General features: G+C 39.0%; 1 protein-coding gene across 2 annotated transcripts; it reads right to left on the reverse strand.

Annotated features, from left to right (window-relative positions):
• Positions 1-342: 342 nt before the first annotated feature.
• Positions 343-27,887, reverse strand: BTBD3 (BTB domain containing 3). Of its 2 annotated transcripts, XM_081944857.1 has the most exons (5): positions 27,737-27,887; positions 10,099-10,405; positions 9,524-9,614; positions 8,687-8,805; positions 343-1,969 (listed from the first exon to the last, which is right to left on the reverse strand). In XM_081944857.1, the coding sequence occupies exons 2-5, from the start codon at positions 10,239-10,241 to the stop codon at positions 937-939; spliced, it is 1,386 nt and encodes a 461-aa protein (XP_081800983.1). In that variant the 5' UTR covers positions 10,242-10,405; positions 27,737-27,887; the 3' UTR covers positions 343-936. The 2 variants fall into 2 exon arrangements, with proteins under 2 accessions (XP_081800983.1, XP_081800982.1); XM_081944856.1 differs by lacking the exon at positions 27,737-27,887 and having other exon boundaries at positions 10,099-10,960.

Genomic DNA, 27,887 nt, shown 5'->3' on the forward strand with positions numbered 1-27,887 from the left:
TCAGAGAGATTTTGTAATAGTGTAAATGCCATTATGTAATACTTCAGAGTAGGCTCTCCTTGCGTGAAAGGCTTTAGCTGCCATCATTCCCGTCCTGCATGTACTCTGAGGATAGTAGGAACTGCACTAATACATCTGGAAGGCTACCAACTAGGGAAGGCTTCCCAGAAGTAATCCTGGGCAAGCAAAAATGTATGATTGTATTTTAAATATCAACAGTTTCCTTGAAAAAGAACTTTCTAAAAAAAAAAGGTTAAGGTTAATTAAAAAGCAACCTTGGGTTTTTGCTGTTCTCTTCCACAACATAAACTAAATACAAAATGCCAGTATTTGCAAAGCAACTCAGGGCAAATTACACTTTATATATTTTCCAATCAGTTGCTATGAACTTCAAATGATTGGCATTTGAAGACCTCCTATGTTCCCTCTAGAAAACCTCAGCCCAGGCATGGTGATGCTGCAGCTAAACCAGCCTCAATTCTAAGTTTGAGTCGCATCCAAATGGCAAAAAACTAAAGACACTTTTAATTCTGAGGTGTTCTAAGAAGCCTACAGCACGGAGGAACAAAAATAAATAAATGATAAATCAAAATGACAGGAAATAGCAGCAAAATAGAGACCAGACAAGTTATGTCCCTTGACACACACTGCATGGAGGGGGAAAAATGACAACTTTCTTCACTAATAAGGCATTCCATCTGTGCTAAAGCCAAAAATCTTTAACACTTAATTTGCTAGCTTGATCTTGGGAGCATGTAGTAGAAGAAATACACGTAGACAATAAAAAGTACAGCAAGAGTTAAAACTGTTCACTGCATTTAGGAGTGTCCTACTTGAACTGACCATATATATCTGCAGACAACAAGCTAAGCATGAAATTGGCCAGACACAATACATCATAGAATCACAGAGTGTTCTGCGAACCCACCTTTTCCTTCAAGCATAAAAAATAAGTTCTGGAATTTGCCCTCCCTGAACCCCAGTGCCATTGGTGCTGTCTGAAGAACACTGGAATTGCACAGTCACTTTGCCACATTGGACCTCTGTCATTCCTTCTTGTCCAAAATAGCTGAGTTCATTACCATCCAAAATCACACTAGCCGTATAAAAAGTATCTGGTTCGATTTGCACTGGATACTCAAACCACACGGGGAAAGTATTGCTAGATCCATCTGAGAAATACTTGCTTAGGTTTTGTCCAAGGATAACGCCTTGCCGCTTGAGTTCAATCTTAGCACTGTATTCTGCTGATCCGCAGCTGGAGCCATAGAGTCCAAACCCAGCAATGAAAACTCTCTTGTCAACAGCAAACTGGATGCTGTCGCACCGACCCCTGTAGCGCCACTGGTTGCTGCGGTAGGCACATGACTGGAAGCGATGACAGCGCTGAGGGACCAGGCCTTTGCGGGCATTGCTCACAAACTGCAGCTCTGGTTTCTTGGCAGCTGTGTACCAAAGGAAGATATCGTTTGTTTCACTGAGGGTCAGAAGACCAGACTGAGCAGCCCCATTGGCGAAGTCATCCAGGGCCATGGTGGGTATGCGAATGAGATAGAGTGCCTTCCCAAGCACTTTGCGCTTGTTTTCAATGCTAGGAGGCAACTCTTGCCGTTGACACTCCATTTCAGCCCAACTGAGGGCAGCTTCGAAAACCACAATCTCTTTGGCGTTCAGGGTCTCCCTTTGGAGAATGCTTTCAAGGGTTTGGAAATCAATGTCACAGAAGCCTTCCGATTTCAGAGCCAGCTCGGCCTGCGCATCGATCACCTCCCAGCAACGCTCAGTCAAGTCCGGTTCCTCAAATAAGCAGCTCTGGGAAAGCAGCACACAAGCGTTTTTTGCACTCAGGCTCGTCTCTAGGAAATTCACACAGGCTCGGGCGAGATGAGGAACAATGTACTTCTTGGCCGCATAAAGAGTTGCCAGAACTGTATCGGCAGCCAGGTCAATTTCATCACAATAAATGTACCTGTAATAAATAAGTATACGCATCATTTTTAGCAGATAGGAAGGGTGATAACATTTTTTCTACAATACTGAAAATAGAAAGGACATGTCTGGGAAACACTAATGTATTCCCTCAATCGTAACTTGTACACAACAATTTAGACTGCTGACCAAATAACGTCCTCACTATTTAACAAATTCTTTATCCTTAAAACTTGTCTGTAAGTATAGGATAATTTACAATCTATGCTGCAAATCACCAGTAGAAGGCAAACTTTAATGTTTTTTTTTCTTCCACAATATTGTAATAAATTGTTGGCTTGCATACATTTTGAGTGATGATTCTTTTATCTGGCTAAACTCATTTAAGGCAGCAGCCGTGACTTGTTTAAGCCATGACATAATGAATTTAAATTAGTCTGACGTTGTTTCACGAATCCAAGTGTGAGTTAACAGGAGCTTCTCATTACAGCCTTAGCCACAATCTGATCCTGCTCTCTTTGCAATTCACCCTCACCTTGAGCCTAGGTACAGAAGAATGAAACAAATGCAGGTAGAAAACGAAACTAATCTCCTGCATAATTCTGACTGAGCTAACCTAGTTTACTTGACAAGCCTGTCTCCCTCGCTTTGAATGGTGGAAAATTTAAAGGGAACACCTAATTGGTCTATTTACTGCATATATAACTTGATCCACCACAGCAGCTATTATTTTTGGCGAAATAGTTTGGCAGTGACCACTATGTTAAACTGTCATTGTGGCCAATTATATCATGAACAGCAGATTTTTGCAGAGCATATTTTATATACCTTACAAATGAGCATATAATTCTCAGGATAGTTAAGAACTTATCAGATTTTTTTTTAAAAAAAAACACCACATATATTTATAGTGTTGCATGCTTACAGGGATGCACTAGCTCAGGGGTGTCCAAACTTGGGAACTTTAAGACTTGTGGACTTCAACTCCCAGAATTCCCCAGCCAGCTGGCTGGGGAATTCTGGGAGTTGAAGTCCACAAGTCTTAAAGTTCCCAAGTTTGGACACCCCTGCACTAGCCAATAGTAAAAAAGAGGGGGTGGTTTATGGTGATTTATGTGGGACCTTTTTTTAAATAACATGTAAGGTTTATAAATTCTGATAGGAACAACATGCTTTAAGCTGTTGTTCACAAATCTCCCCATGCAGGGCTTCTTTTGTATGTCAGCCAATAAAGCTGGTTGTGAGCCAACCATTTGAAGACCAGAGCAACTGATTGGAAAAAAGGATTCTCCCATTTAATATCACAAATCCTTTGCATCAGTTTGGTGAACAATGCTATGGTTCTGTAACTTGCTCTGTGTAAATTTCCATATAACAGCCCAAGGTTATAGTAATACACTATTTGACTTCCCCTAGAATGACAATGTGGGTATAAGAAAATCCCCTGCCTACCTAACAATAAACAACTATTATTAGATGGTTAAAAAGAAAGAACTTCTGTAGTGCTGAATTTCTCCCTTTGTTAACCTTAGTTGAAGCCAATCCCTCTGCGTAAGCTTCTGCACGTGATACTCTTATATACACACATATGTAAGTGTGGAAATATACCTGCCAAAATCCACATGACCTAAATAGGATAAAAAAATAAAATTGTATTAAGTGAACTACAGGTAGGCTTGGGATTGTGGATGTAAAGAACAACATCAAGTGACCGTATCACTTAGTGACAATGCCAGTAGTCCCAGTTGCTATTGCAACCCCAAAATGTGTGGGGGTTCATTAAGCGGGAAGCAATGCTACTGGGAGTGGGTAAGCCCTGGTAAGCTCAGTAGAGGCTAAGGGGAGGAGGATGTTATGGGACCATGCAAATGCAGGAAGAAAATGGGGTAGAAGGAGCAGCACAAGTGCAAAAAGGCCATGGGATGGAAGGCGTAGTGCAGAAGATAGAATGTGCAAGTATAAAAAGGCCATAGGGGTGAAGGGCATGATGTAGCATGAGTGCAGGAAAACCAGGGGAACTTACCAGAACGACGTGTAACATTTCCTGCTATCTTCCCCATTAACTTGCTTGTGGGGAAGCCAGCAGGGAAGGTTGCAAATGCACATAACCATGATTCCTGCAATTTTATTATTATGAGCCAGGCAGCCAAATGCCCAGATTGCAATCATGTGACTGTAGGAGTGCAGAAAGCCCCACAGGACACAGAGGAACAGTCATATATCTTTCTTTTTTTCAGTAGTGCTGTAATTTTGAATAATTGTTGAACTAATGGATGTTAGCCAAGGACTACTTGTAAAAATTAAGCTCAATTGCCCGTCAAATAAGATGCACCATTTCCAAAATCTGCAAAAATGAACACTGTCTCATGCAAACTGTTCTCACCAAAGGACATATACAAATTCTTCCAAAGAGGAAAATTCAGGATGGAGATCGGATAAGAAGAAAAAGTAATTGTAGTGAAAAGGAATGGAGAAAGAAAGCAACAAAACTGATGGAAAAAAGAAATGTGGGAAGAGGCATTCAATCAAGGAAGAACCCTTGTCTAATTGTTCCAAAATGGTTAAATTTACTAAGGAAACCATCTTTCCAAAGCAGCACCTCCAGGTGATGTCTGGATTACTTGTACTTCATATTAATTATTTTGTTTTCAGTATATTTTTATATTCTTAATGTGCATCCCTATTCACAGATTTAATTATTTGAAAGAAAAAATATGACAAATCGGCTTGGATGGTACAAAGTCCATCAGAGAAACATTCCACTGCTTTTTCACTTCTCAATTAAGTTGCCGCTGGACATCCCAAGGAGGGGAAGAAGAGAAGAAAAAGGTTTTGTTTTTACTTGCAACCAAAACCTCTGAGGACAGCACATTGATACACAGACCCACCTTTGCAACCTGCTAATGGTAAAAGAGCTGAACATACAGCAAAGTTATGCCAGTCCAGGTTATAAGATCGATCCTGTCAAAGCACAATACAAATCAGGATTGGACTTGGCTTTGCTTATGAGAAAGACTGATTTGGCTTCTTTGGTGGATCACAGTGAATAGAAACATAGAGTTAACTTTCTTATGAATGCAGCCACCATGACAGAAACAACCTAATAAAAACTGCAGCTTTAATTCCCTGCTCAACCAATTAATAAACTAAAGCTCTGGCAGCTCCATAAATTTTCCACAATGGTAAATTACTGTGAAAGTTACACTTGGGGGAGGGTGGTAGTGAAGGGAATTGATAACGATGTTCACCACCAACAAAAGATACTTCAGCCACTCAGTCATATGGATTGTTCTGCCACAAGTCAATGCAAAGACCTCTGGCTTAGGTGGCTTTAAAAAGAGTAAACAGGTATTCAATGCCTTTCTGCATTCTTAGTTGATTTAGTGGAAGCTTACTCTATTAATACTTCTGAATTCCAGGAGGAGTGGGAAGACAACAATAATTTCCTGAGTGACTGTCAAAATTGGCAAGACACTCAATTAATTTCTTCTCCTCCCCCATTAGGTGTTTAATCTAGTAGAGTTCTTATAGCCTTTATCAAAATTTCAGAACACTCAATGAACAGTATTAGGCTCTCTCTGTCCTAACCGGCTTTTCTTCCTTGTCAATTCAAGGGCTTCAAAGACCTTGTTCTATCACTGTCTACATGCACATTTATGAGAAATGCTCCAATTTGCCCTCTCAGGGGAAGTAGCTAGACTTGAAGAGATGGAGTGGGGGGGAAGGGTATTCCCTAGTGAGCTGTACTTCAAAATGTTTGCTGTAAAGAAACACTTTTTCTGGTGCTTGTCATTTTCTGACTTCCAAATCCAGCCATGAAGCTAAAAGGAACATGGCAATTTGTTTGGAAGATGTGAACAGAGAGAAGATTCTTCTTTTGCAACAGTTTTGATCTTAGCTTTGCACAATCTTACACAATCCATCATTGAAATGAAACATGGACGGGTTGCACACATTGGCATTCTATACAAGTTCTGTGGTTTAGAATGGGAAATATGATTTATATGATGCGACGAAGACTTGTGTGTCCTTGTGTGTCCAATCACACACATTCCTTGTGTGTCCCACATAATAAAGAATTCTATTCTATTCTATTCATTACAGAAAAAGATGGGAGAATCTGGTGTTGAAATTTGCTTGAGAACACTACTGATTTCCTAGTGGGAAAAAATGAAGACAACCTTGCAACCTTTTAAACATTCCTTGCTAACTGGAAGTGGGAAAAGCTTCAAAGAAGAAATGCCAATTTCAGGTAAGCTGTTATTAAAAAGAGTTCCACTCATATGCCTTATTTTCCTGCTACTAGGCACTGATTGTTTATTTCTAGGGCAGTCCTAAGCTCCACTGAATACTGCTGCTGCTGTAACCTATACCACCAACCTAAGGCTTTTCCAGAACACAAAGCCAATGCAGTAAAAGCCTGATAGGAGAGAAATTCACCTGAGTAGAAAGTGCGGCTTTCAGTTGAACATTCCTAAACATGGATTATTATCTGCTAAAGATGACTAGAGTGTAGTGGAGATGCCTCTTTGCTAGCTTTTGTTAATGGGGAGAGCTCTGATACTGGGAAGTCTCCCACTTTCTGCATCTGCAGAAAGAGCCCAGTGTAGCAAGCATAAGACCATGAAATGAGGCATTCAGCATCTGTTTCTCCAAGACAGACTTGATTCAGGCCCCTCAATTATGCCTGTAGAGAGCTGAGAGTCCCTCTCTGTTACCCCCAATGACTGAGTCAATAATAAATAATAAATAAATAATAAATAACAAACAACAACAACAACAATAATAATAATAGGAAGAGGAAGAGGAAGAGGAAGAGGAAGAGGAAGAAGAAGAAGAAGAAGAAGAAGAAGAAGAAGAAGAAGAAGAAGAAGAAGAAGAAGAGAACTAGAAAAAATAATGAAATATCGCGACCTGGCCATCGAAACTACACGGATATGAATGAAGCATGTAACAGTGATACCCATTGTCATCGGGGCACTTGGCACCATGTCCAAGAATTTTACAAGATACATCAACAAATTGCAGGTTCCTGAAACAACACCAGCGGAACTGCAAAAAACTGCGCTACTCGGAACCTCTTATATTTTAAGAAGGTACTTGGTTGATACCTAGGACGCTGGCAGCAAACCGTATCAACCATTAACACCAGTCACTGGTATTTGTAATGCATTTTTGAATGTTCAGTTGGCTGAGTTTCATGTTTAATGAATAAAAGTATATAATAATAATAATAATAATAATAATAATAATAATAATAATAATAATAATAATAATAATAATAATAGTCTGCCAAGATGAAGCCTAGCAAAACTGTTCCTATAAAAAATCAGTCTCATGATGACTAGGAATTTTGAAAGTTGTAGTTCTCTAATATATTTTCAGGGGCCCTACTTTGGAAAAGCTGTTAACATGCAATTCCAACTCGTGGAACTGTGTTTTATTGGATGAAAAAATGTACAAACTGGAGTTTTTTAGTACAGTACACATAAGAAATATAATCAAGAGCGCTGCTGAAGATTCCAGAACAACCCTGAAATCTACTATAGAAATACAGTGCACTAGGCACATATCAATGGTATCTCACCAAATACATTTCCTAATACTTGCAACATAGAGCATTATGGTGTTGTTGAAGTCAATCAAGCAGCACTTCAGTTTTACTGAAAACGTAACTATCGAAGTGTTTACCTAAAGATATTTAGCTAAAATGCATGCTTATTATCTAAATATATGGTAATGCTGACAATCTTAATAATTAAAACCTAGCACTTACATTTAAATATTACAATCACAATCAACTTTGAGAATTCTCAATGTCGAGCCACACAATGACATCTTATTGCTGGTTATCCTGCTTTGTATAAAACTTCCTTTCATGTTCCTCATATAGTGTGTAACTGGTGATGCACTTGATTTTAAGGAAGTTACAAAGTACTTGTTTTATTATCATCCAGGCACTTTAATTAAGGCATTAATATCTAAGAGATAGCTATCCAAAGTTGAGGGGGAGGGGGGGAATCCAACTCCCACATTTTAAAGACGTAATATGATTTTTAAAAAATGAACCATATCACAAATCAATGAAGGTTTCTAAATAATAATACATCTTTTCAGATACACCTTCTATTTGAATTTATGGAAAGCACAGTAAGAAAGCAAGTTGTTTTTCTTTACATCCCACTCATCACACAAGAGAAGCAAGCCAGATGGAGTGAAGAATCGCTAAAAAAAGAAAAATGCATGTTCTATCTTCAGTTCCATATTAAAATGCCTGAAATATATTTGGAGAAATCAATTGTTGTTAACATTTTAGATTTTATGCAGCCAATAGGAAAAAAATACTATCATGATGAATTCATTTGACAGATTTATGCAATGACAATTGCACTGGAGAGGAATGGGAAAGCACTGTGGGCTTTACCAAAAGAAGCAATGCAAACATTTTTTATCAGGATATATATGAAATTATTGATTTGGATTTTCTTGTCATGTTTTTAAACTTATCATATCTCTCCTTTAATGTATAATATATTAACAGTTTGCTCCAAAGTTTTAAGGGACACGCAAAATGTAGCGGGGGATACAGGGAAAATATAAAATTTGCAAATTAAAAGTTTTAAAACTAACACAGGGACCATTTTTGGAGCAAAAATGGAGATGTTTCTTTTTATAACAACACAACTTTTTAACACTATCATTTATAGAGCAGACAAACTAATTCATTTCCAGCAACTGAAGGAAGATGTTTGCTTACTTTAGCATAGCGAGGAAAGCAGGAGGCTCAACATCTGGGATACGGATTTCATCTTTATCCTCAGCAAGCTCTCCGTAAAACATTGCATGGAACACAGAGCTTCCAACGGCTAAGACATACTGGGTTTTTTTTTCAACAAAAAGAAAATATTAGTTCATGTTATTAAAAAAATATATACTAGAGTCACACATGCATTAAAAAAGAAGGCCTAGTTGAAGGCAATGAAGGTTTTCACCATGCTGGGTTTTTCTTTTCATCTTAAGAAATTGTTCTTCAATATATCTATTGCTTTCCTAAAAGAGCTTAAGAAATTCATGCTGAGAGCCAAGCAGCTGTGGCATTTTGGAATAGGCTTCCACATCTTGTGTCCTCCTTATCCAATGGGCTATGATTGCACTCCCCTCTAGCTCCCATTATCAATTACTATTATTAGAATTGAAGTCCATCTTACAGCACTTAGAAGGCGCTTGGGCAAAGTAGGCTTATCAAACCCCACTCTTGCAGCAACCTTGGGTAAGACTCTTATCTCAAACTATATCATAGGATTTTTGTAAGAATTAGAACTACTTGTGGGGGGAAAGATGGTAGCAATCTGGAAGAACATCGGGATAGTGTCACAAATCACACATAAAATTCTGCAACAGATCTTCTCTCAGTATTGCAAAAATGTGTTAACTAGAAAGGAAATTATTAGAACATTTCACAGGCAGTTATTTAACAGTATTTCTAAGTATACCAGTTCCATGATTCAAGCCATTTATATCAATTTAAAGTAGGAATTGTAGATATTCCCCATCACACTCCCATGTCAGATCTGCTACTGCAGTTCTTGCTTACTTTGTGTCCTGGTAATCGCTGGGTCCCACCTGGTGGCCCAACCACAAAATGAACATCTGCCATCAAGTCGTTGTTGAACATCACTGCATTTCTATAAACAGAAGCAATATATTAATTGGGAGTGTTTAGCATCAAGCTTTATCTCCCAACACACACAATTCATTTTGTTGGAAGCTCTTTAAAGGATTTCATTAAAGATCAAACCGAGAAAATTAAAACAGAAAGCAATGATGATTAAATATTCCAAGGTTCAGTGCTTTTAAAATAAGGATACCATTACAAAAAAACTTTGGGAAAAACTTTCATCAAAGTGAATGTGCCAAGCTGCGCAAACATCTGAGAGATAATACATAGAAAATACATTCGTGTTATGAGCGCAGACAATTATGAGATTAAAATGGCTTGCATGAGAGTGTAATTTTCATTATCAAAAGACAAGAGCTACACTGTTGGAAAGGAGAAGCATTTCCCCTTTTCTCAGTTTTAATGAACGATCCTGTGCTGATAAAACACTTCATTGCATGCTGCCCCAGGACTTGTAAACTCAAGAAAGAAAGAGAGCCAAACTTCCTTACCTTTCTCGGATGGTGGGATAAAGCCCTTGCCAGTTGGGAGCTGGAATAATATTGTTGTTATTGATATTCTGCTGGTGATACTGCTGGACAGCAGTTGTGTTACTGTTAGCCGGTTTCTTTCGGGGGAAAATATCAGCAGCCATCTTTTTCTTCTTTTTAGTCTTCAAGGTAATGATTTCATAGCACACTGGAGGTAATTTGCTGCTGCTGCTGCTGCCTCCACCGCCACTGCTGCTGCTGCTACTGCTGCTGCTGCTACTACTGTTTACCTTCTTCGAGCTTTTCTTGGACCTGTTCTTAACTGTCTCTGGAAGCATCAAGAAGAAGGTGAGACATTTCATGTTCTTTCCCTTGTCATCTACCATGAGTATCTCTGTCTGTGTAAGCGGAGAGCCTTACTTGGTAAACAGAAGGTGCAAATAAAAGAGCAGCAAAGCTGAGAGGAGCGCGCTTCTTTCTTTCTTTTTTTCCCCCCAGCAAAGACAAGGTGACCTTTTCCAGGGCGCTGAATAAGAGATCGGCTTTTAAGTTTGATCCAGGGCTTGACTGGTTAAATGTTTCCCCATCGTGATTCCCTTTTTCATTTGCTTGCCAGGGCTTTTTTTTTTTTAATCCCCCCCTCTCTCTCTTTCCTCCCTCCAAAGATCTGGAGGCTGAATCACCTGAAAACTGCCAGGCTGTGGCAAAGCAAGTAGAAGAGCAAAGATGTATGCTGCCTGCTCGTCAGCTGCCTCAACTTGTGTGCTGAAGGGATCTGCACACAGGAGGCATTAAGAGCCCTGCAGATGGAGCCAGACGAGCAGCAGCCTAGCCCAATCGCTGAAGTCACCAATAACAATTGGACTAGCGGCACAGTGACAGCTATTGTAGACGTACAGTGCCCAAATATTAAAGAGCCAGATATCGCAGTCGCACTTTGCATCGTTTTGAAAAGTGAGAAGCGATAGCACATGCAAATGCATGTGCGCTTTTATGTAATTGCTAAACTAATCAATGTGACTTAATGCCTCGCATGCGAGCAGGGAGGAAAATAATTTCAGAGAACAGCAGGATTCTGTGGTGTTGTTGCTTTTTTTTAAAAAAAGAAAAACACCAGAAAAATATTTCCAAGTAGATGCGATAAGCCAAATAATGCAGTGCTCATTCCCCCCCCCCGCATTTCCCCCATAATTAAAATGGTTAAGTGAAATTGGTATCCATGTGAAAGCCAATTAATTTGCAGCATAAAATGGACTGATACAATTTCAACGCTCTTCCTTCAAATGTAGTTTGTATTCCAGAGCCTTACCGAACAGAGATGAGGTCACCACATTAGTTTTTAACTCACTATGTTTTCTGTTAACAGTCTTTGACAGACATCTCAAATCACTAAGTACGGGCTAATTAGACAATAACTATGCCTAAGATAATTGCAAAGCTTCCATTGAAAAATATCTACAAGTGTAGACCGAATCCAAATAAATCAAATTATTTATATATAAATTGTAGGGGAAAAAAATATTTTGTGTACATGCAAACAGATCATATTTTTGAACTAAGATAATTACACTTCCATTGGAATGTAATTGCTAAAGTGGTCCAGAACACAGAGAGTAGTAAGGAAATTATATAACCACTGAACAAATTACAGGATCTGCACAGATGGCCCACACTTTAAATCATTTCACTTCCCTCAAATAACAGCAGCTTAACACTGTAAGATTTGAACTGCAGAAAGAGTATTCAAGCCGAGGCAGAAGGACAGCACCTCCACATATAACAAGGTGTCACACAATCAGACCAGAGGAAGCCGTGTGTGTGGCTAAGTTAAGGACAGGTTATGTTCCTGCAGCCAATGAGTCCTAGACACAGGAGTTGGATTCTCATTGCAGCATATGCTTCACCGTATTTTAATTTCTCTCTGTAATGTAGCACTGAATGAAGGAAGCATACAAAGAGATAAAGCGCTATTGCTAAATAATAAGCTTTGAGGTATGGAATGAAAAGTAGAAGAGGGGAAAAACTAGGTGGAGGAATGGCGTTTGAACAAACAGCCCCTTGGCTTCCATAACAGCTGTCTTAATGCTGCAGTACTTATTTAGATAAATACAATAGCCTACATTTAAAGTATGAATCTGTATAGGTAGTCCTCGACTTACAACAATTCATTTAGTGACCATCCAAAGTTGTTACAGCACTGAAAAAAAGTGACTTCTGACTGTTTTTCATACTTATGACCATTATAGCATCACCACAATCACGTGATCAAAATTTTCAGACGCTGGGCAACTGATTTTTTTTATTATTTGATCTTATTTCTGATGGTTGCAGTGTCCCGGGGTCACGTGATCACTTTTTGTGACTTTCTGACAAACAAAGTTCAATGGGGAAGTCAGATGCACTTAACAACTGTGTTATTAATTTAACAACTGCAATGAATCATTTAATATCTGTGGCAAGTAACGATGTAAATGGGGCAAAAGTCACTTAAAAGCTATCTCACTTAGCAACAGAAATTTTGGGCTCAGTTGTGGTCGTACGTTGAGGACTACCTGTATGATGTGCTTGGGCAATCCTATAAGCCATCCTGGCCATGAGCTGTAACTACCTAGGTAATGTAATGATCTACCTGGATACCTGATGGTCAATTCAATATCAAAACTTGCCATACAAGTTAAATGGAAAAAGCACTGTTTGTTTGCTAGTTATAACGTCAAGCAACAAGGAAAGATGTTTTGCCTATTACTGCTGTAGTGTTTTTTTAATATATACTTCATTAATCATTTCAAGAATTTAAATTAGAGAACAAAAACAAGAATATAATGCATCACTACATGTAGATTGCAAATACAATTATCCATAATTCTACAGATTTACATAATATTAGAATGCAAACCCACCTTCCTGCTATAACAGAAAAGTGCAGAATATATTAAGCAATGGATAATAGCGTGGGATGTCTATTTTCATTAACAGACTCCTCTAACTATAGAGTTCAAGATTTTGGACGCTATCCTTATATTCTTAAAAGATCAGTTATATTATGAGAGAGAGAGCAATAATGACATTCCTACAATAAGAAATATCCTCCACATATTTTGGGAAGGTACTGTATGTAAATTAGAGTGTGTGTGTGTGTGTGTGTGTGTGTGTGTGTGTGTGTGTATGCTGGTCTTGTTGTATTCGGGTTTTTTCCCGTTTAAGATTGAGATTGTCTTGGCAACATTTCGGCGAGATGGCAAGTGAGACCTCGCCGAAACGTTGCCAAGACAATCTCAATCTTACATGGGAAAAAACCCGAATACAACAAGACCAGCATACCTACACCTGTGAACATCTACGAAAACAAATATATATGTATATGTATATATTATATCTCTATTTAGATGGATACAAAAGCATGTATATTTAATTTAATTGTGTATATTTAAAATTAGTGTGTACTATATGTGTGTTAGTAATGGAAGTTGGATTTTGGGGGGCTTCTATCTGCAGTTTTAACTACAAAAACGTATACAGGTGAGCCTCGACTTACGACCACAATGCAGCCCAAATTTCCATTGCTAAGCAAGACAGGTTACATGAGTTTTGCTCCATTTTACAACTTTACATGCCACAGTGGTTAAGTGAATAACTGCAGTTGTTAAGTTAGTAACATGGTTATTAAGTGAATCTGGCTTCTCTATTGACTTTGCTTATCAGTAGGTCACAAAAGGCCATCACATGCCCCTGGGACATTGCAACTATCCTAAATACAGGTAATCCTCAACATACAACCACAATTGAGACCACAATTTGTTGCGAAGTGAATAATTTGTTAAGTGAGTTTTGCCCCAATTTGCAATATTTCTTGCCAAATTTGTTAAGCGAATAACTGCAGTGGTTAAATTAGCAAACTGGTTCCTCACGAACTTTGCTTCTGTCGATCACAAAAGGGGATCACATGAACCCAAAACATTGCAACAGCTGTAAATGTGAGTCAGCTGTCCAGCATCAAAATATAAAACACATGACCATGGGGATGCTGCAATGGTCTTAAGTGTGAAAAATGGTCATAAGTCACTTTCTTCAGTGCCATTGTAACTTCAAATGGTCACTAAGTGAACTGTTGTAAATTGAGGACTAACTGTACATGCGGTTGCCAAGTGCCTGAATTCTGATCACATGACGAGGATGCTGCAACAGTCATACATGTGAAAAATGATCGAAAGTCACTTTTTTCAGGACTGTTGTGACTTCAAATGGTCAATAAACGAACAGTTGTTAGCTGAAGTCTACCTGTACCACATTTAGAACAGAATATAAATTGGACATATTTTATTAGCAATGGATATCACTTTCCAACCCGTAAATATAAAACGTTCACTTATTAAATTAAATCCTTTTTAGGGTGATAGAGGAAATATTAAGAAAATCTACATCCGTTGTGGTTACATTGTTTTGGTTGGCTGTTGTTGTGGGGAAAGGAGAAGGAGGAAGATACATTCATCACCTTGAGTTACGTATAAAGTAATAAAGGTGGAATAAAAATCTAATAAATAAATAAGATTACAAACATTGAATGGAATCGCAAGTCTCTCTTCTAAACTGAAATTTAATCCTGCTAAGATAAGACATTCTTCCAGTTAGCAGAGTTACCAATCTAGAAATAATAAGGGGATATTCCCCTTGAGAACTTGGATTTTTCACTTGAACTTTGACACTTAGGTGACACCCAATGTCAGAAGCACTTCAGTCATTTATACATTATAAATAGGGAGGGCAGATCTTGCTATGGTAGAACAAGCCTAAGCTACATATCAATGTTGTACATACTACATTGATTCGTTTTAAAATTCAGCTCAATGTGTTTTATTGATTGGTGTGGGGTCTCAGGAACATGTCAGTAACCTATCTTTTTCCAGGCCCAATTGAAAGTGCTAGTTATGACCTTTGAAATGTCACGTTTTAAGATGAAGGACCTTTGAAGGACCATTTTTCTCATATGACCCTGCCAAATATTAAGAGGATTTCAAAATGATTATAAGGCCACATGTCGCAACAAAAAAAAAAAAAGCTTTTTGTTGGTGCTGTCAAAACTCTACAATTCCATATCTGAAAGTCTGCCCTTCCTTTTTTGAATTTCTGCCATCACAGGCTTATGATCTTTCTGTTCAGAATTTATTTTCTTTTGGAAGCAGGGTGTGAATATTTTTAAAATAGATTTGTTTTCCCATTAGTACTATATTTAAGATTCACTAAGTGTGTTTTATTGATCCCCCTATTTTTTCAATCATTTAACTTCAACTACTTTCAGAACTTTCATCTTATATATATTCGTCTATATTAAAAAGATGATATATTTCTGAAAGGCTTTGCATACTAATTGTAAAATAACTTTCTACTGATTTTTCTAATCAATATCTTCTACTCTTTTTGTTTCCAACCAGCAGGGACGCTTTTTTTTCTTCATTCTCCCAAAAGTGTTTTTTTTTTCCAGGGGCAACCAGACTTTCTTGTTTTTCTTAGAAGATGTTCTGCTTCTCATCCAAGAAGCTTCTTCAGCTCTGACTGGATGGTGGGGAATGGAAAGATTTATACTCCTTGAAGACAGCTGGTCATTTGCATCAGCTGTTTGCAAGGTATATAAATCCTTCCATTTTCCGCCATCTAGTTAGAGCTGAAGCTTCTTGGATGGAAAGTGAAACATCTTCTAAGAAAAACAAGTTGTCTCTTGAAAAAGCACCTTTGGGACAACCATGACCTGGATGACTGAGAAGCTCCATCGACAATTTTCTTAATTCTGACATCTAAAATAACCTCAGTTTATGTGGTAGGTTAGAGTTCCCTCTGTGCAACCTGACTGTTCATTTAGGGTTGGTTCTATATTAGTTCCCTCACTGTTCCCTTTCTTCTGAACAGTCCATGCCTCTCCTAGTAATTGTCTGGGGTGCCTCCTTTAGAAATATCCATGACACACTTGGAAAACCTGAGTGGCACAAATATGAAACTTTCAGAATTGAAACGGCTCATGGACTAATTAGCTTGCAATCATCCTGTTCCCCAAGACAGCGCCGACTGGAATAGAATAATATTTTTAAGTCTCATTATTATGCTGCATGATTCTACCAGAATAAGAATGTACTTATCTTTCCATTGTGTATTTGACAAAATTGCCAGAAAACACTTATAGTGCTAGTTATGCATAATTTGTTTCCTGACAATACGATTAAGGGGAAAGACAACTATTAATTTCAGAAACAAATACTGGAACAAAACAGATTTAGCACTATATAACTCAAGAATTATTTTCATTACAGTCCATAGACACTTTAAAGCAGCAGCAGTCTTCTCCTTCACTTCAGGTGCGAAGAGATACAACCAATTGCATGGAATTAACTTCTCAGTAGGTGTACATAGGATTGAACTGTTAGATAAAAAAGCATTTTTCAAGCCACAAACCATTACACTACACTACAATCAATTGAATTTATCCTATTCAAAATAATATCCATGTATTATTTTAGGAAAAGACTGTTCAGAAATGCTACTTTTACATCTTAACTGGTGCAAAATATCAATTAAATTTGAAAGGATCCTTATGACACTAAAGATACCTAAAATCCTTGACTTATGACCATTTATTTAGCGGTTATTCAAAATTATGATAGCCGCGGAAAAAGCGACTTACATCACTTTTAAGTCCTGACTTAAGATGTGCCCTTAAGCATTTATGGCCATTGCAATGCCATATGACTGCAATCTGGGTACTTTTCAACTGGCTGACACTTATGAATAGTTGCAGCTGCAGCAATGTGAGCACCATTTGCAACCTTTCCAGCCGATTTCCAACATGCAAAGCTGGCAAGGGGTCACAAGTTGCAATCGCATGATGTCTCGTTTAACAACTGTAACTTAGACTTAGAATAACTTTATTGTCACTTTGAATGTACACTAATAGGCTGACATTAAAATGAAATTTCATTGCATACAGCTCTCAAAGGGTCTCTACCTCTAATATAAACATAAACACGACAAGATAGATAGACAGACAGACAGATAGATAGATACATACATACAAAATTATGCATGTACCCACATATATTCTATGACACAGAGAAACAACGCAGTCTAGTTCGGATGTATACATGTACATGGTGAGAGAAACAAATCTTGCAAGTTTACCAGACAGAAACAAAGCTGTTACAGAATCTGGAAGTCCTGCTAGAAATACTTTGAAACCTCCTCCCCCAGGGGAGCAAGAGAGACAGAGCGTGAAGTGGGTGTGTGGGGTCTCTAACAATGCTTCAAGTTCTATGCACATATAGGTGATTCATTTAAGGATGGTGGCATGTGGTCACATGATGCTTCACTTAATGACTGCTTAACAATGAATTTTTTGATCCCCATAAGAAGTTGAGGACCATTTGATTCAGGGTAATACAATGCACAGTATTGAAATTAAGCGTGGGAGATTTTATTCTGTTGTGAGCCTAAGTTCAGTGAAGGTAGGGGTAGTGAAGAACTGCATATAGCCCAAGCTAGTAGGAGCAATAAGTGAAATAATCTTTCAAAAATCCTCAAAATATTACCCTGTTTTGCCTTCATAGATAGCTTTTATGCATAGCCCCTGCCATTATTATTTTGATCAATAACATCAAAATGTTATGGCAATTTCCAACAGTATAAGTATAATCTTTATTGTCATTGTACTTAAATACAATGAAATTGCAGTATGCAGAATATTGTAATATAACAGAATCCAGTTCTGGATGAGAAAAAGGAATTGTATATTTATTAAACCATACATTTATACAGAAATGTTTTAGAAATTAATCGCAAAATTGCCAGTGCTAATTTTAAGTTTCAGGCAATGCTTAGCTGGCATGCATAACACACAACTAATCAGATTACTAAAAGGATATTATCAGGTATTACCATGCTAAAATTAGGTCTACTATTTCAGAACTAAACATTGGCTGAAAGCTTCTATCCATGACTTTTATTCTGGCCTGTCATATTTTTGACTCCTTTGGATAAGCAAAATATACCAATACTTCTAATGAGAAATGTTTGTGTGATAAGATGGAGGTAGCCCCCTTGTTAGAATAGTTTTCTACATTTAATGCATTACCTATATAGATGTTTACTTTTCTGTATACATTATACTGTTTTAAATTGTGAACCACGCAGACTCATTTTGGAGTCTGAATGAATGGCAACTGTTCTCCCTTCAGGCTCCAGCAGAGGGAGGAGAATTGCACTATTCTATTAGTTCTGCTGAAACACCAATCAATTCTATTCGGTTTTTCTTTTTCTGAACTCCGTTCCCGCTGGGTTTGTATTTTTGATTATAAGGAAGAGAGAGTTGTTTTCAAAGCCATTTTGGGAGCTTTTTGGAGGGAGAACAGGTTTATGATGCTATCTGTTTGTAATTGCACAAGCATTTCTTCTTTTACATCACCCTAGCTGTTATCCCTAGCAAAATTAAGATCACACACTAAAACTAAGATCACAGCACTAGATTCAGTTTATACTTTTATCTAAACTTTCAAATAATGATGGCATGTTAAAAAAAAAGGCTTATCAATACCAGTAGGGAAACAAAGTTCATCCTGAAATTCATGGGAAAAATGAAAGAGTCCAGAGTCAGTTCAGTAAACGTTTGCACCAAAAGGCAGCACAATAACATGTAAGCGTCAGGCTTGCAGTTATATTCCTTTTAGAATCTTTGGCCTGCCACACGTTCTCTTTCTTTACTATGCTGTTTCATTAGTGGGCAATTGGGAGGGGGGAATAGTAAGGAGTAGAATTGTGGAATGTGTTGTTGTCATTCCTTTCTAGAAATCAAGGTCATTCTTTGTCTCTGCACCTCTGCATCTGACCGGAACTAGATGGGTGGAAATGCCAGCACGGCAGAGGAAGTTTGGACCATATGATGGATTTATAGGTGTGTGGACAAGATCATGAACTTTCAACTGGGTGGGAATCTGAGGAAGCTTTCAGATTCGGGATTCCACAGTTGGTGCCAACATGTCTGTCTTATTAAATTGGAACTTTAAGGATAGTTCTGCCTTGGACTCTGATTTAATTCTGCATGATATTTGAAACGCTGACAGTAAGGCATTTCTATACAAATCTATATTTGTGTTTCTTTAGGTAAAGAAAATAGAAAATCTGAGAAATTCTAAATGCCTTTTGCAATCATAGAAAACTAGCATATTTGATCTTGAATTTTAATCATGAAAATTCTCACAAAACTAGCTTTAAAATGCCACAATACAATATAAAGGAATCAATTTGCCATCTATGAAATGTACTTAAATTGTTTGTTTAATATTAATTTCATAATTTCAGGAAATGATCAAGATTCCAATTTGCATAAATCTCTGTTCATACTTTGTTCTCACTGAATACTTCCAAGCAACACAGAATACTGCATCAAACAGAAGTTTAACCTGAAATATAAACCTTTTAGCCTATTATTGTACTTGTTAATGTTTTAGTCACAATCTTGCCTATTAATAACTTATTATCCAACATTTTTATTACAATATAACTTTGCATCACAGAATTGTTCACTCCATATTCACAACTTACCAAAGATAAGGTATAGTTTTCTTAACACAATGTTTCAAAGTATGTGAACATTGCTGTAGAAGTAGTAAAGCCCTAATGAATACAGTCTTCGTGGTAGATCATCACATGACAGTTTATTAAAAAAAACAATTTTCAGACATGGATGGGAAGATTATTTTTTACATAGTGATAAGGTTCCTACAGCTATCTAATGACCATCAAATATAGGTTCGCAAGATTCCTAAATGATACAACAGCTTTATTTTACTAACTGACTTATTGATGTAGTAAATTTTAAATTTCCCAATACATCACATAATATGCTAAAACTCTCTTTTTGATGGGAATTCTGCAAGCTGCACTCCAGGGTAATTGTTAATCACAAATTTGTGGAAGCTGCGTTAGGGAAAGCAGGACAATATTCAATGATAAAATGTTCTCTTTAACAAATCATTCCTTGACACAAAATCCATTTAATGAAACAAAAGAACCTGCCATATACATGTGGAAACCACTCACTCTCGTTATGTGAGGAAATAATATATCTGAAGAAGATAGAAGCTCCACTTTTATTTAAGATTTCAGTCCTAATATGCATTTATTTTCAACCCAGTGGACTTTACAGTACCTTCAGTATTGTACTTTTTAAATTGCATAAACTAATTCCATGCACTAATACTTATATTCTTATTAGCATTGCAATAGATGAAAAAAAAGGCTATCATATTACAAGAGGCATTTGGAACACAGTAAAATATAGTATATTTAGTATTTTCAACCAAATATGGGCATGTAGTCAAATTAACAGCCAGTTTGATGTGGTACTTAAGGCATCAGGATAGAAAATGGGAGCCTATGAACTTTATCTTGCCTGAAGCCCAAAGTTGAGTAAATTTGGGCAAATCACTCTGTTGGAAGAAATCTGGGTTCAGTTCCAAGTAGGGAGAAAGACACTGGAAACATGGAGGCTATTTGGAAAGACGGTTTAATGGTGGTGGGCATATGGTTTGAGATCCTGGCAAAAAGGCACATGGGTGAGAGATAAGACTAATACCCTCTGTTGGGCTTTGAATTTGAGCTTGTATTCTGATTGGCTGTCACACTCCCCTGGGGCCATGCAGGAGCAACTCTGTAGGCTGTCCCGAGTCCCAAACTTGGTTCAGCCTTGCTGGGTGATGATATAATGAAGGGGCTTTGGGCAATTCCTATCATGGCTCTGCCTGAAGGAGGTAGATTTTTATTATGTAGAATAGACTGGCCCAGGCCTTAATGGTCCATTGACAAAGGGGGGGGGGCTGAGTTTCTGCCTCCCTTTTAAGGGAAATATTCTGCCCTTTTAATATTTCCTAAAATATTTCATTTTCCTAGGAGAGGGGTGGGTGCTAGCTTCCTACAACTCTTTCCCAGCATTAAGACGATAAGGACAAACCACTGTTGAAAGCTATCACAAAAACTTCAGGCAGGCTTGGTAGTCACTAGAAGGCAAATACTAACTCAGAGGAATAAACACAAAAGTGTTTTCAGACTGTCCCAAGACTGTTGGGCTGCTATTTTAATAAAGCTTTGTACAGTGGAATTCTTTTACTTTCTGATGCTGTAGATCTTTATGCAATCCTAAATCTAGGAGTAAATCACTGAGCTCAATGTAATTTCTTCTGATTAGACAAGCCTACAATGCATCATTATTAGACAAATCTTTGTTGTTGTTTTTCCTGGTGTGTTTTGAAGGTGATACAGCAAATTTGTCTACCCTGCACACTAATGTGACTGCCCCTTTATTATCATAATTCTAATATTTTGTTGAATATCATTATCTTGATATTCCATGTGTCTTGAGCTCTAATGTGCACTAAAAATACAAAGGCTGATAGATTTAGTTGGTTTGTTGAATTCTACTGTATGAATATTGTTATATGCATGTATATGTTGTTGTGTCTTATTATTCTAATGTTAAAATTCAAGACCAACTCATTTCCTCCCTTTTTGCAGCCCTGCACCCGTAAGTTAGAACAGCAAATAAATCCCAAAGGGAAATACACTTGTGTCTGTTTACAAGCTAAAAAAAAAGTATTACTTGTTGTTGCTAGACAAGGTAGTGGCAATTCCTAGAGAAAAATTAAAGAAATTTGAACAACCAAGATAGCCACATAGAAATGAAAGATAGTACCCAATTGTTTTGTTTATCTTCAGGTTTGGAAGAGGTGTTAATTGAAAGGGATGTGAATGAGATTGCCACCTGTTCTGTTAATTTACTGGATCAACACCTCAAAGGTTTTTTTTTAAAGCACCGAAGATATGTTTCCAATGACACATTCTAATTTAAATTGACTGATTTCCCATTGTTTTTTATTTTAACTTCTTTAATGTTTTAAAAATAAACATTGTTGCCCAGGATGTAGGTAGTAGTAAATGTAGAATAGGTGATACGTGGCTCAACAGCAGTAACTGTGAGAGGGATCTAGGAGTCCTAGGAGCGAACACTGAAATATAAGCCAGCAGTGTGCTGTACCTGTCAAAAAAAGCCAGTGCAGCTTTAGCTGCATCAACAGAGGGTTTCTTAAGATGTTGGCTATTTTTGGGTCAGTGTTGAAGGCTGTCTTGATATTGTGTTTGTGGAGAATTTTGCTGATTTTATCTGTGGTGCCTTTGATGTAAGGGAGGAGGGTGATGCCATTTTCCTGTTCTGTGTCTCGGTTTTTGGGGGGAGTCTCCCTTTGGATTAGGTTGGTAATTGTTTTTCTTTGGAATCCGTTGGAAATTAATACGTTTGTGAGAGTGTGTGATTCAGTTTTCAGGTGGTCTTTGTCGGCTAGGCATTTGGTTCTGGAGATGAAGGCCTTGGCTACAGAGTTGATTTGTGCAGGGTGGTGATGGGATTGTGCGTTTAAGTAGCGGTTGGTGTGTGTTTTTTTCTGGTAGATGGTGTGTCCTAGGGAGCCATTGGGTTTTTTGTAGATTAGGACATCCAGAAAGGGAAGTTGGTTGTTTGCTTCTATTTCCATGGTGAATTGTATTTTGGGGTGTAGGATGTTGAGATGTGTGAGAAAGTTGTCCAGTTTTTCTTTCCCGTGTGGCCAAATCACAAAAGTGTCATCAACATATCTAAGCCAGAGTTTATGTTTGTGTTCAGATTTATCTAAAGCGTTAGTTTCAAAATGTTCCAGGTATAAGTTAGCGATGACAGGTGAGAGGGGTTATCCCTTGGGTGTTCCTCCTATCTGTTTGTATCTTTGTCCATTATGGATGAAGTATGTGTTGATTAGACAGTGGTTGGTCAGGTCCAGAATGTGCTTAGTTCTGTGTTTGTTCTGGATAGCTGTCAAGGCTTCTTTTATAGGCACTTGGGTGAAAAGGGATATGACATCGAAGCTCACGAGTAGGTTGCTGGGTTGTAGGTTTTGTTTCTTTATTGTTTCTATGAAGTGGAGTGAGTTTTATACATGTGAGGTGATGGATTCTACGTAGAGTTGGAGTTTTTTGGCGAGGAATTTGGCAAGATTCTGTAGAGGTGAGCCTATGGAGCTGACTAAGGATCTGAGGGTGTTCCTTCTTTGTGTATCTTGGGGAGACCATAGAGTTTGGGGAATCTGGAAGATTTCTCTCTGGGGATGATTCTTTGCTGGATCTCTTCACTGATGGGAGAGGCTTTTATTTTGGATTTGGTGGTTTTTTCCAGGTAGGTGGTGGGGTCTGTGTTTAGAGGTTTGTAAGTGGGGTCTTGGAATAGGTTGGATAGTTTGTCTTGGTAGTCAGACGTGTTCATCACCACTGTGGCGTTACCTTTGTCTGCTGGGAGAATGATTATGTTGTTATCTTTCCTCAGGCTGGTGAGTGCTTTTTCTTATTGTTGTAAGTTGCTTCTGGGTGGATTACTGAAGCAAAGGATGCTGGTGACTGCAAGTCTGATTTTATTGGCTTCATCTGGGTTGATTTTGGTGAATGTAGCTTCAACTCCGCATATGATGTCTTCAGTGGGGATGCGTTTAGGGGCAACTGCAAAGTTGAATCCTCTGGAAAGGACATTGGTTTCAGCTGTGGTGAGGGTTCTGTCTGATATGTTGTGTACTGTTTGTTTCATGAGTTGCTGTGAAGTGGGGTTGGGCTTCTGTTGTTTTTCTAGTCTGTGGTGTTTCTTGGTGTGTTTGTCTGTCTTGTAGGAGGTTTCTGTTTCGGCTCTCCAGAGGGCTAGTTGTTTGGATTTGTTCCAGAGTGCTGGGTGGATTTTGTTGCTGAGTTTGAGGTGAAGAGTGAGTAGGTCCCGGTTGGTTTGGTCTAGTAGGAATCTTTCCTGTGGAGCTTGTTTCTGATTAGGGCCAATTCAGTTCTTTTCAGGATCCTTTCGGTGGCTGAGGTTTTAGAATGTAATTTTAGTTGGAAGCATGTGGGGATCAGGCTTTTGCCTCGGCAGTTGCATAGGAATGTGAGGTCACATAAGATTGTGGCTCTTCAGACTTGAAGTTTTTGGCTTAAAACATGGCTGGAGCTGCCGTCTTTCTATAAATCTTGGTCTGTGTGTGTGGAGTGCTGGCGTTGTTTCAGTAAGTGGATTGATTGGATGTGTGGCTGTATCATGATTGGTAGATTGGTGCTGATTGGTGCTGGCTGTGGGTCCGTTGTTGTTTTGTATTGTAACGGCCTGGGTAGTGGGTGGAGCTCGTTTATTTACCAGGACTGGTTTCCATGTCTGGTAGGTGGGAGGTATCGTCACGTTTATTCATGTTGTGGGGGTGTTTCTCTATTTCGATAGCTTCCATAATTATTCTCTTGTTGAAGTGTTCTGTTTTGGAGATTAACCTGGTTCCTTCAAAGTTAATTTCATGTCCTGTAGCTTTCAGGTGCTGGAAAAGGGAGGAAGTTTTTTCTTTTTTTTCTTACTGCATTCATGTGTTCTGCTATGCGTGCATTTATTCTCCTGTTTGTCCTATGTATGTTTCAGGGCAGATTTTGGCTGATATATGTATGTATGTATGTATGTATGTATGTATGTATGTATGTATGTATATAATCTCCCTTTATTTATTTATCAGCACAAAGGCAACACAAATGTAACAAGGCAACATAAAAAAAATGGCTTTCTGCCTGGATGGCTCCTAGGGTGAGCCGATAGACAGAAAAGAGAAGCAGTATGCTCCCTCCCATATGTGGGCATACCAGGGATTGTGACACAATACATACATGCATACATACATACATACATACATACATACATACATAATATAACATATAACACACACACACATGTATGTATGTATGTATGTATGTATGTATGTTGCAAAAAGGAGAAAACATTGACCCTACAAAAGTTGCTGAATTACAATGCCCAGTATATGTCACAATACCAATATCATTACATTCTGATTAGTGCTGCCAGATCTGGATTACACAACACTGGAAAAAATACCACGTCAGAAAAGAGAAATAGAAAATTTATAACCCTTAGCAATCCACCTGGGTTTTTGCAGCCCAATGCTAGTAGGACTGACCTAGCTTTTCCTTAATATATTAATTATCATGGCCTAGTCTTCATAAATATGTTCAACCTATACTTGATGTGAATATGGTGAGTCAATTACTACAGCTTCTAATAATTATATCTACATATCAAATAACCAAATACCAATATGAGAAAAGGATTTTATAGTATCTTTTTCCTTAACATGCTGGCTTTTATGTGCAGCAAAGGTGAAAGTAATTCACTACTGATACATAGGTTTTCCTTGCTTCATGTGTATTCACTTTATGTGGAAAAAGAGATGCTAGTATGAGATTTGTGCTGTTATACTATGGTTAATTTGCATCAAAGGTTTGGAAACACGCTGAAGTGTTTTCCCACCATAAGTGCTTGAACATTTTCTGGCCAAACTCCTTTATGCTCTCATACTTACTGTAGTTATTTTAATTGTGCATCCTATCTTCCACTTATTACTGTACTTGCAATAGCCATTACTCTTGGTCAAAGTTGTCATCAACTATTGCCCAACGCCCTTACCCAAAATAAATAGAAATAAAGTTGGGTATATAAAACTGCACTAAAACTGGTGAATGATCCTCATCCCTAGGGCAAGGTATAAATTTGGGTGTATCTATTGTGGCCAATATCATAAAAATGCTAATATATAAATAGTGGCCATTTCCTGGACTAATCCCGGCAGGTTTTTTGGCAAGATTTTGGAAGTGGTTTGCAATGGACTCCTTCCTAGGGCTAAAAAAGAACAACTGATCCAAGGTCAAGAACTCTCAGTCTCCCAGTTTCTAGCTCAGTGCCTTAAGCACTGTATCAAACAGGCTTTCATACTAGAAATACAACTGTGAAAAAGATTGAGAAACTGCTTTTAATGAAAACAGAAAATGAGACAAGGAAGAAAACATGTTTATCAGCCTAGTGCTTAAAATAAGGCACTAAAAATGTACAAACGCATGTCAATTCACCTGAATAACGAATGCCACCACACCTTGCAACATCATTTTTTCCACTAGTTTTGTCTCTCGCTTTATGTAAAGTTTTGGGAGAAATGTATAAACCTGGAATGTACGAAGGATGGCCCCGACGGTATTACTGATTATACAGGTAGTCCTCATTGAACACACCATTCATTCAGCAACCATTTAGTTACCAAGGCACTAAATTGAGGTGGTCTTATAACTGGTCGTGCTAACTGCAGCAGTCGAAGCATCCCCACAGTTGCCAGCTTGCAACTGCAACAGTTGAGGCAATCCATGGTCACATGATCACCATTTGCCATCTTCACTGCCAACTTCAGAAAAGCAAAATCAATGGGGAAGCCAGCAGGAGGTCGCAAATAGTGACCGTGTGACTGGCGGAGACTTGGTCTGCGCAGGACTCACTTAATGACAGCTGCTGGAATGGCTACAGTTGCCACTGTATGTTGGCAGGATCACATGATGTTGTGCTTCACAATAGACTTGCCAGCCCCAATCACTGCTGTCAATAGCAATAGCATTAGACCCATATACCACTTTACAGTGTTTTACAGCCCTCTCTAAGTGGTTTTACAGAGTCAGCATATTTCCCCCCAAGAATCTGGGTCATTTTACCGACCTCGGAAGGACATAAGTTTGAGTCAACCTTGATCAGGTGAGGATTGAATTGCTGACAGTCAGGAGAATTAGCCTGCAATACTGCATTCCAATAGGGACACAGTGGCTCGGTGACTAAGGCGCTAAGGTTGTCAATCCGAAATGTTGGCAGTTTGGCAGTTCGAATGCCTAGCGCCACGTAACGGAGTTAGCTTCCATTATTTGTCCCAGCTTCTGCCAACCTAGCAGTTCGTAAAAAATGCAAGTAGAAAAATAGGAGCCACCTTTGGTGGGAAGGTAACAGCGTTCCGTGTGCCTTTGGCGTTTAGTCATGCCGGCCACATGACCACGGAGACGTCCTCAGACAGTGCTGGCTCTTCAGGTTTGAAACAGAGATGAGCACCGACCCATAGAGTTGGGATCGAGGGGAGCCTTTTACCTTTACCTGCATTCCAACCACTGTGCCACCAGAGCTCCAGCCTTAAGCCAGGGCTACCTGCAATGCCCAGAAATCATAGCCAGGGGCAGTGCATGCTGGGAACTGCAGGTTATCCATCAGTATTGCAGGCTACTTCCCACACATTTTTTAAAATCATTTCCCCCAATATGGTCTCATTAATCAGACTCCCACAACTGATGTGCAAAAAAAAAAAAAAACCAACCCAAAACCCCGCAGCAGCTTTTGCTTGCCCTCTTGTCCCTGTTCGGGTAGACCTGCACGGGGCTTCCCACCTGCAGCCTCACCAAAGAGGAGCCTGGCGGAAAACTAGGTCCTTGAGCGGACAAAAAAATATCCCCGAAGGGAAGGGAAGGCAGCGAGGCCTCCTGCTCCCCAGAGGAGCTGCCGTGCAGCCTTCACTCCCGCTTCCTCCGTCCTGTCCGGATCGATCTGCCCCCTCCTCCGCCGAGGCATCCCAGGACCCGCCATTTTCAGGCCTCGCCTCCTCCTCGCTCTTCTCCGCACACTCCTGCAGCCGCCGCCGCCGCCCGAGACTTCCCTGGAGCCAAGGGCGAGCAGGGGGAGGGAAACCGCGGCGCACGCCAGCCCGCCTCCGCAACCTACCATCTCGCTGCCCCGCCGTCCTCCTCCTCCTCCTCCTCCTCTTTCCCCGCAGACGGCGGCGGGCCCCTTCCCCGGGCGGAGGGAGCGGGGTGGAGGGTGGGGAAGGGCTGGCTGGCTGGGTTCGGCCGCGGGAGCGCGCCCGCCATCTGCA

Source organism: Natrix helvetica (genome assembly GCF_964273705.1).
Source record: "Natrix helvetica genome assembly, chromosome: 2".
Taxonomy (NCBI): Eukaryota; Metazoa; Chordata; class Lepidosauria; order Squamata; family Natricidae; genus Natrix; species Natrix helvetica.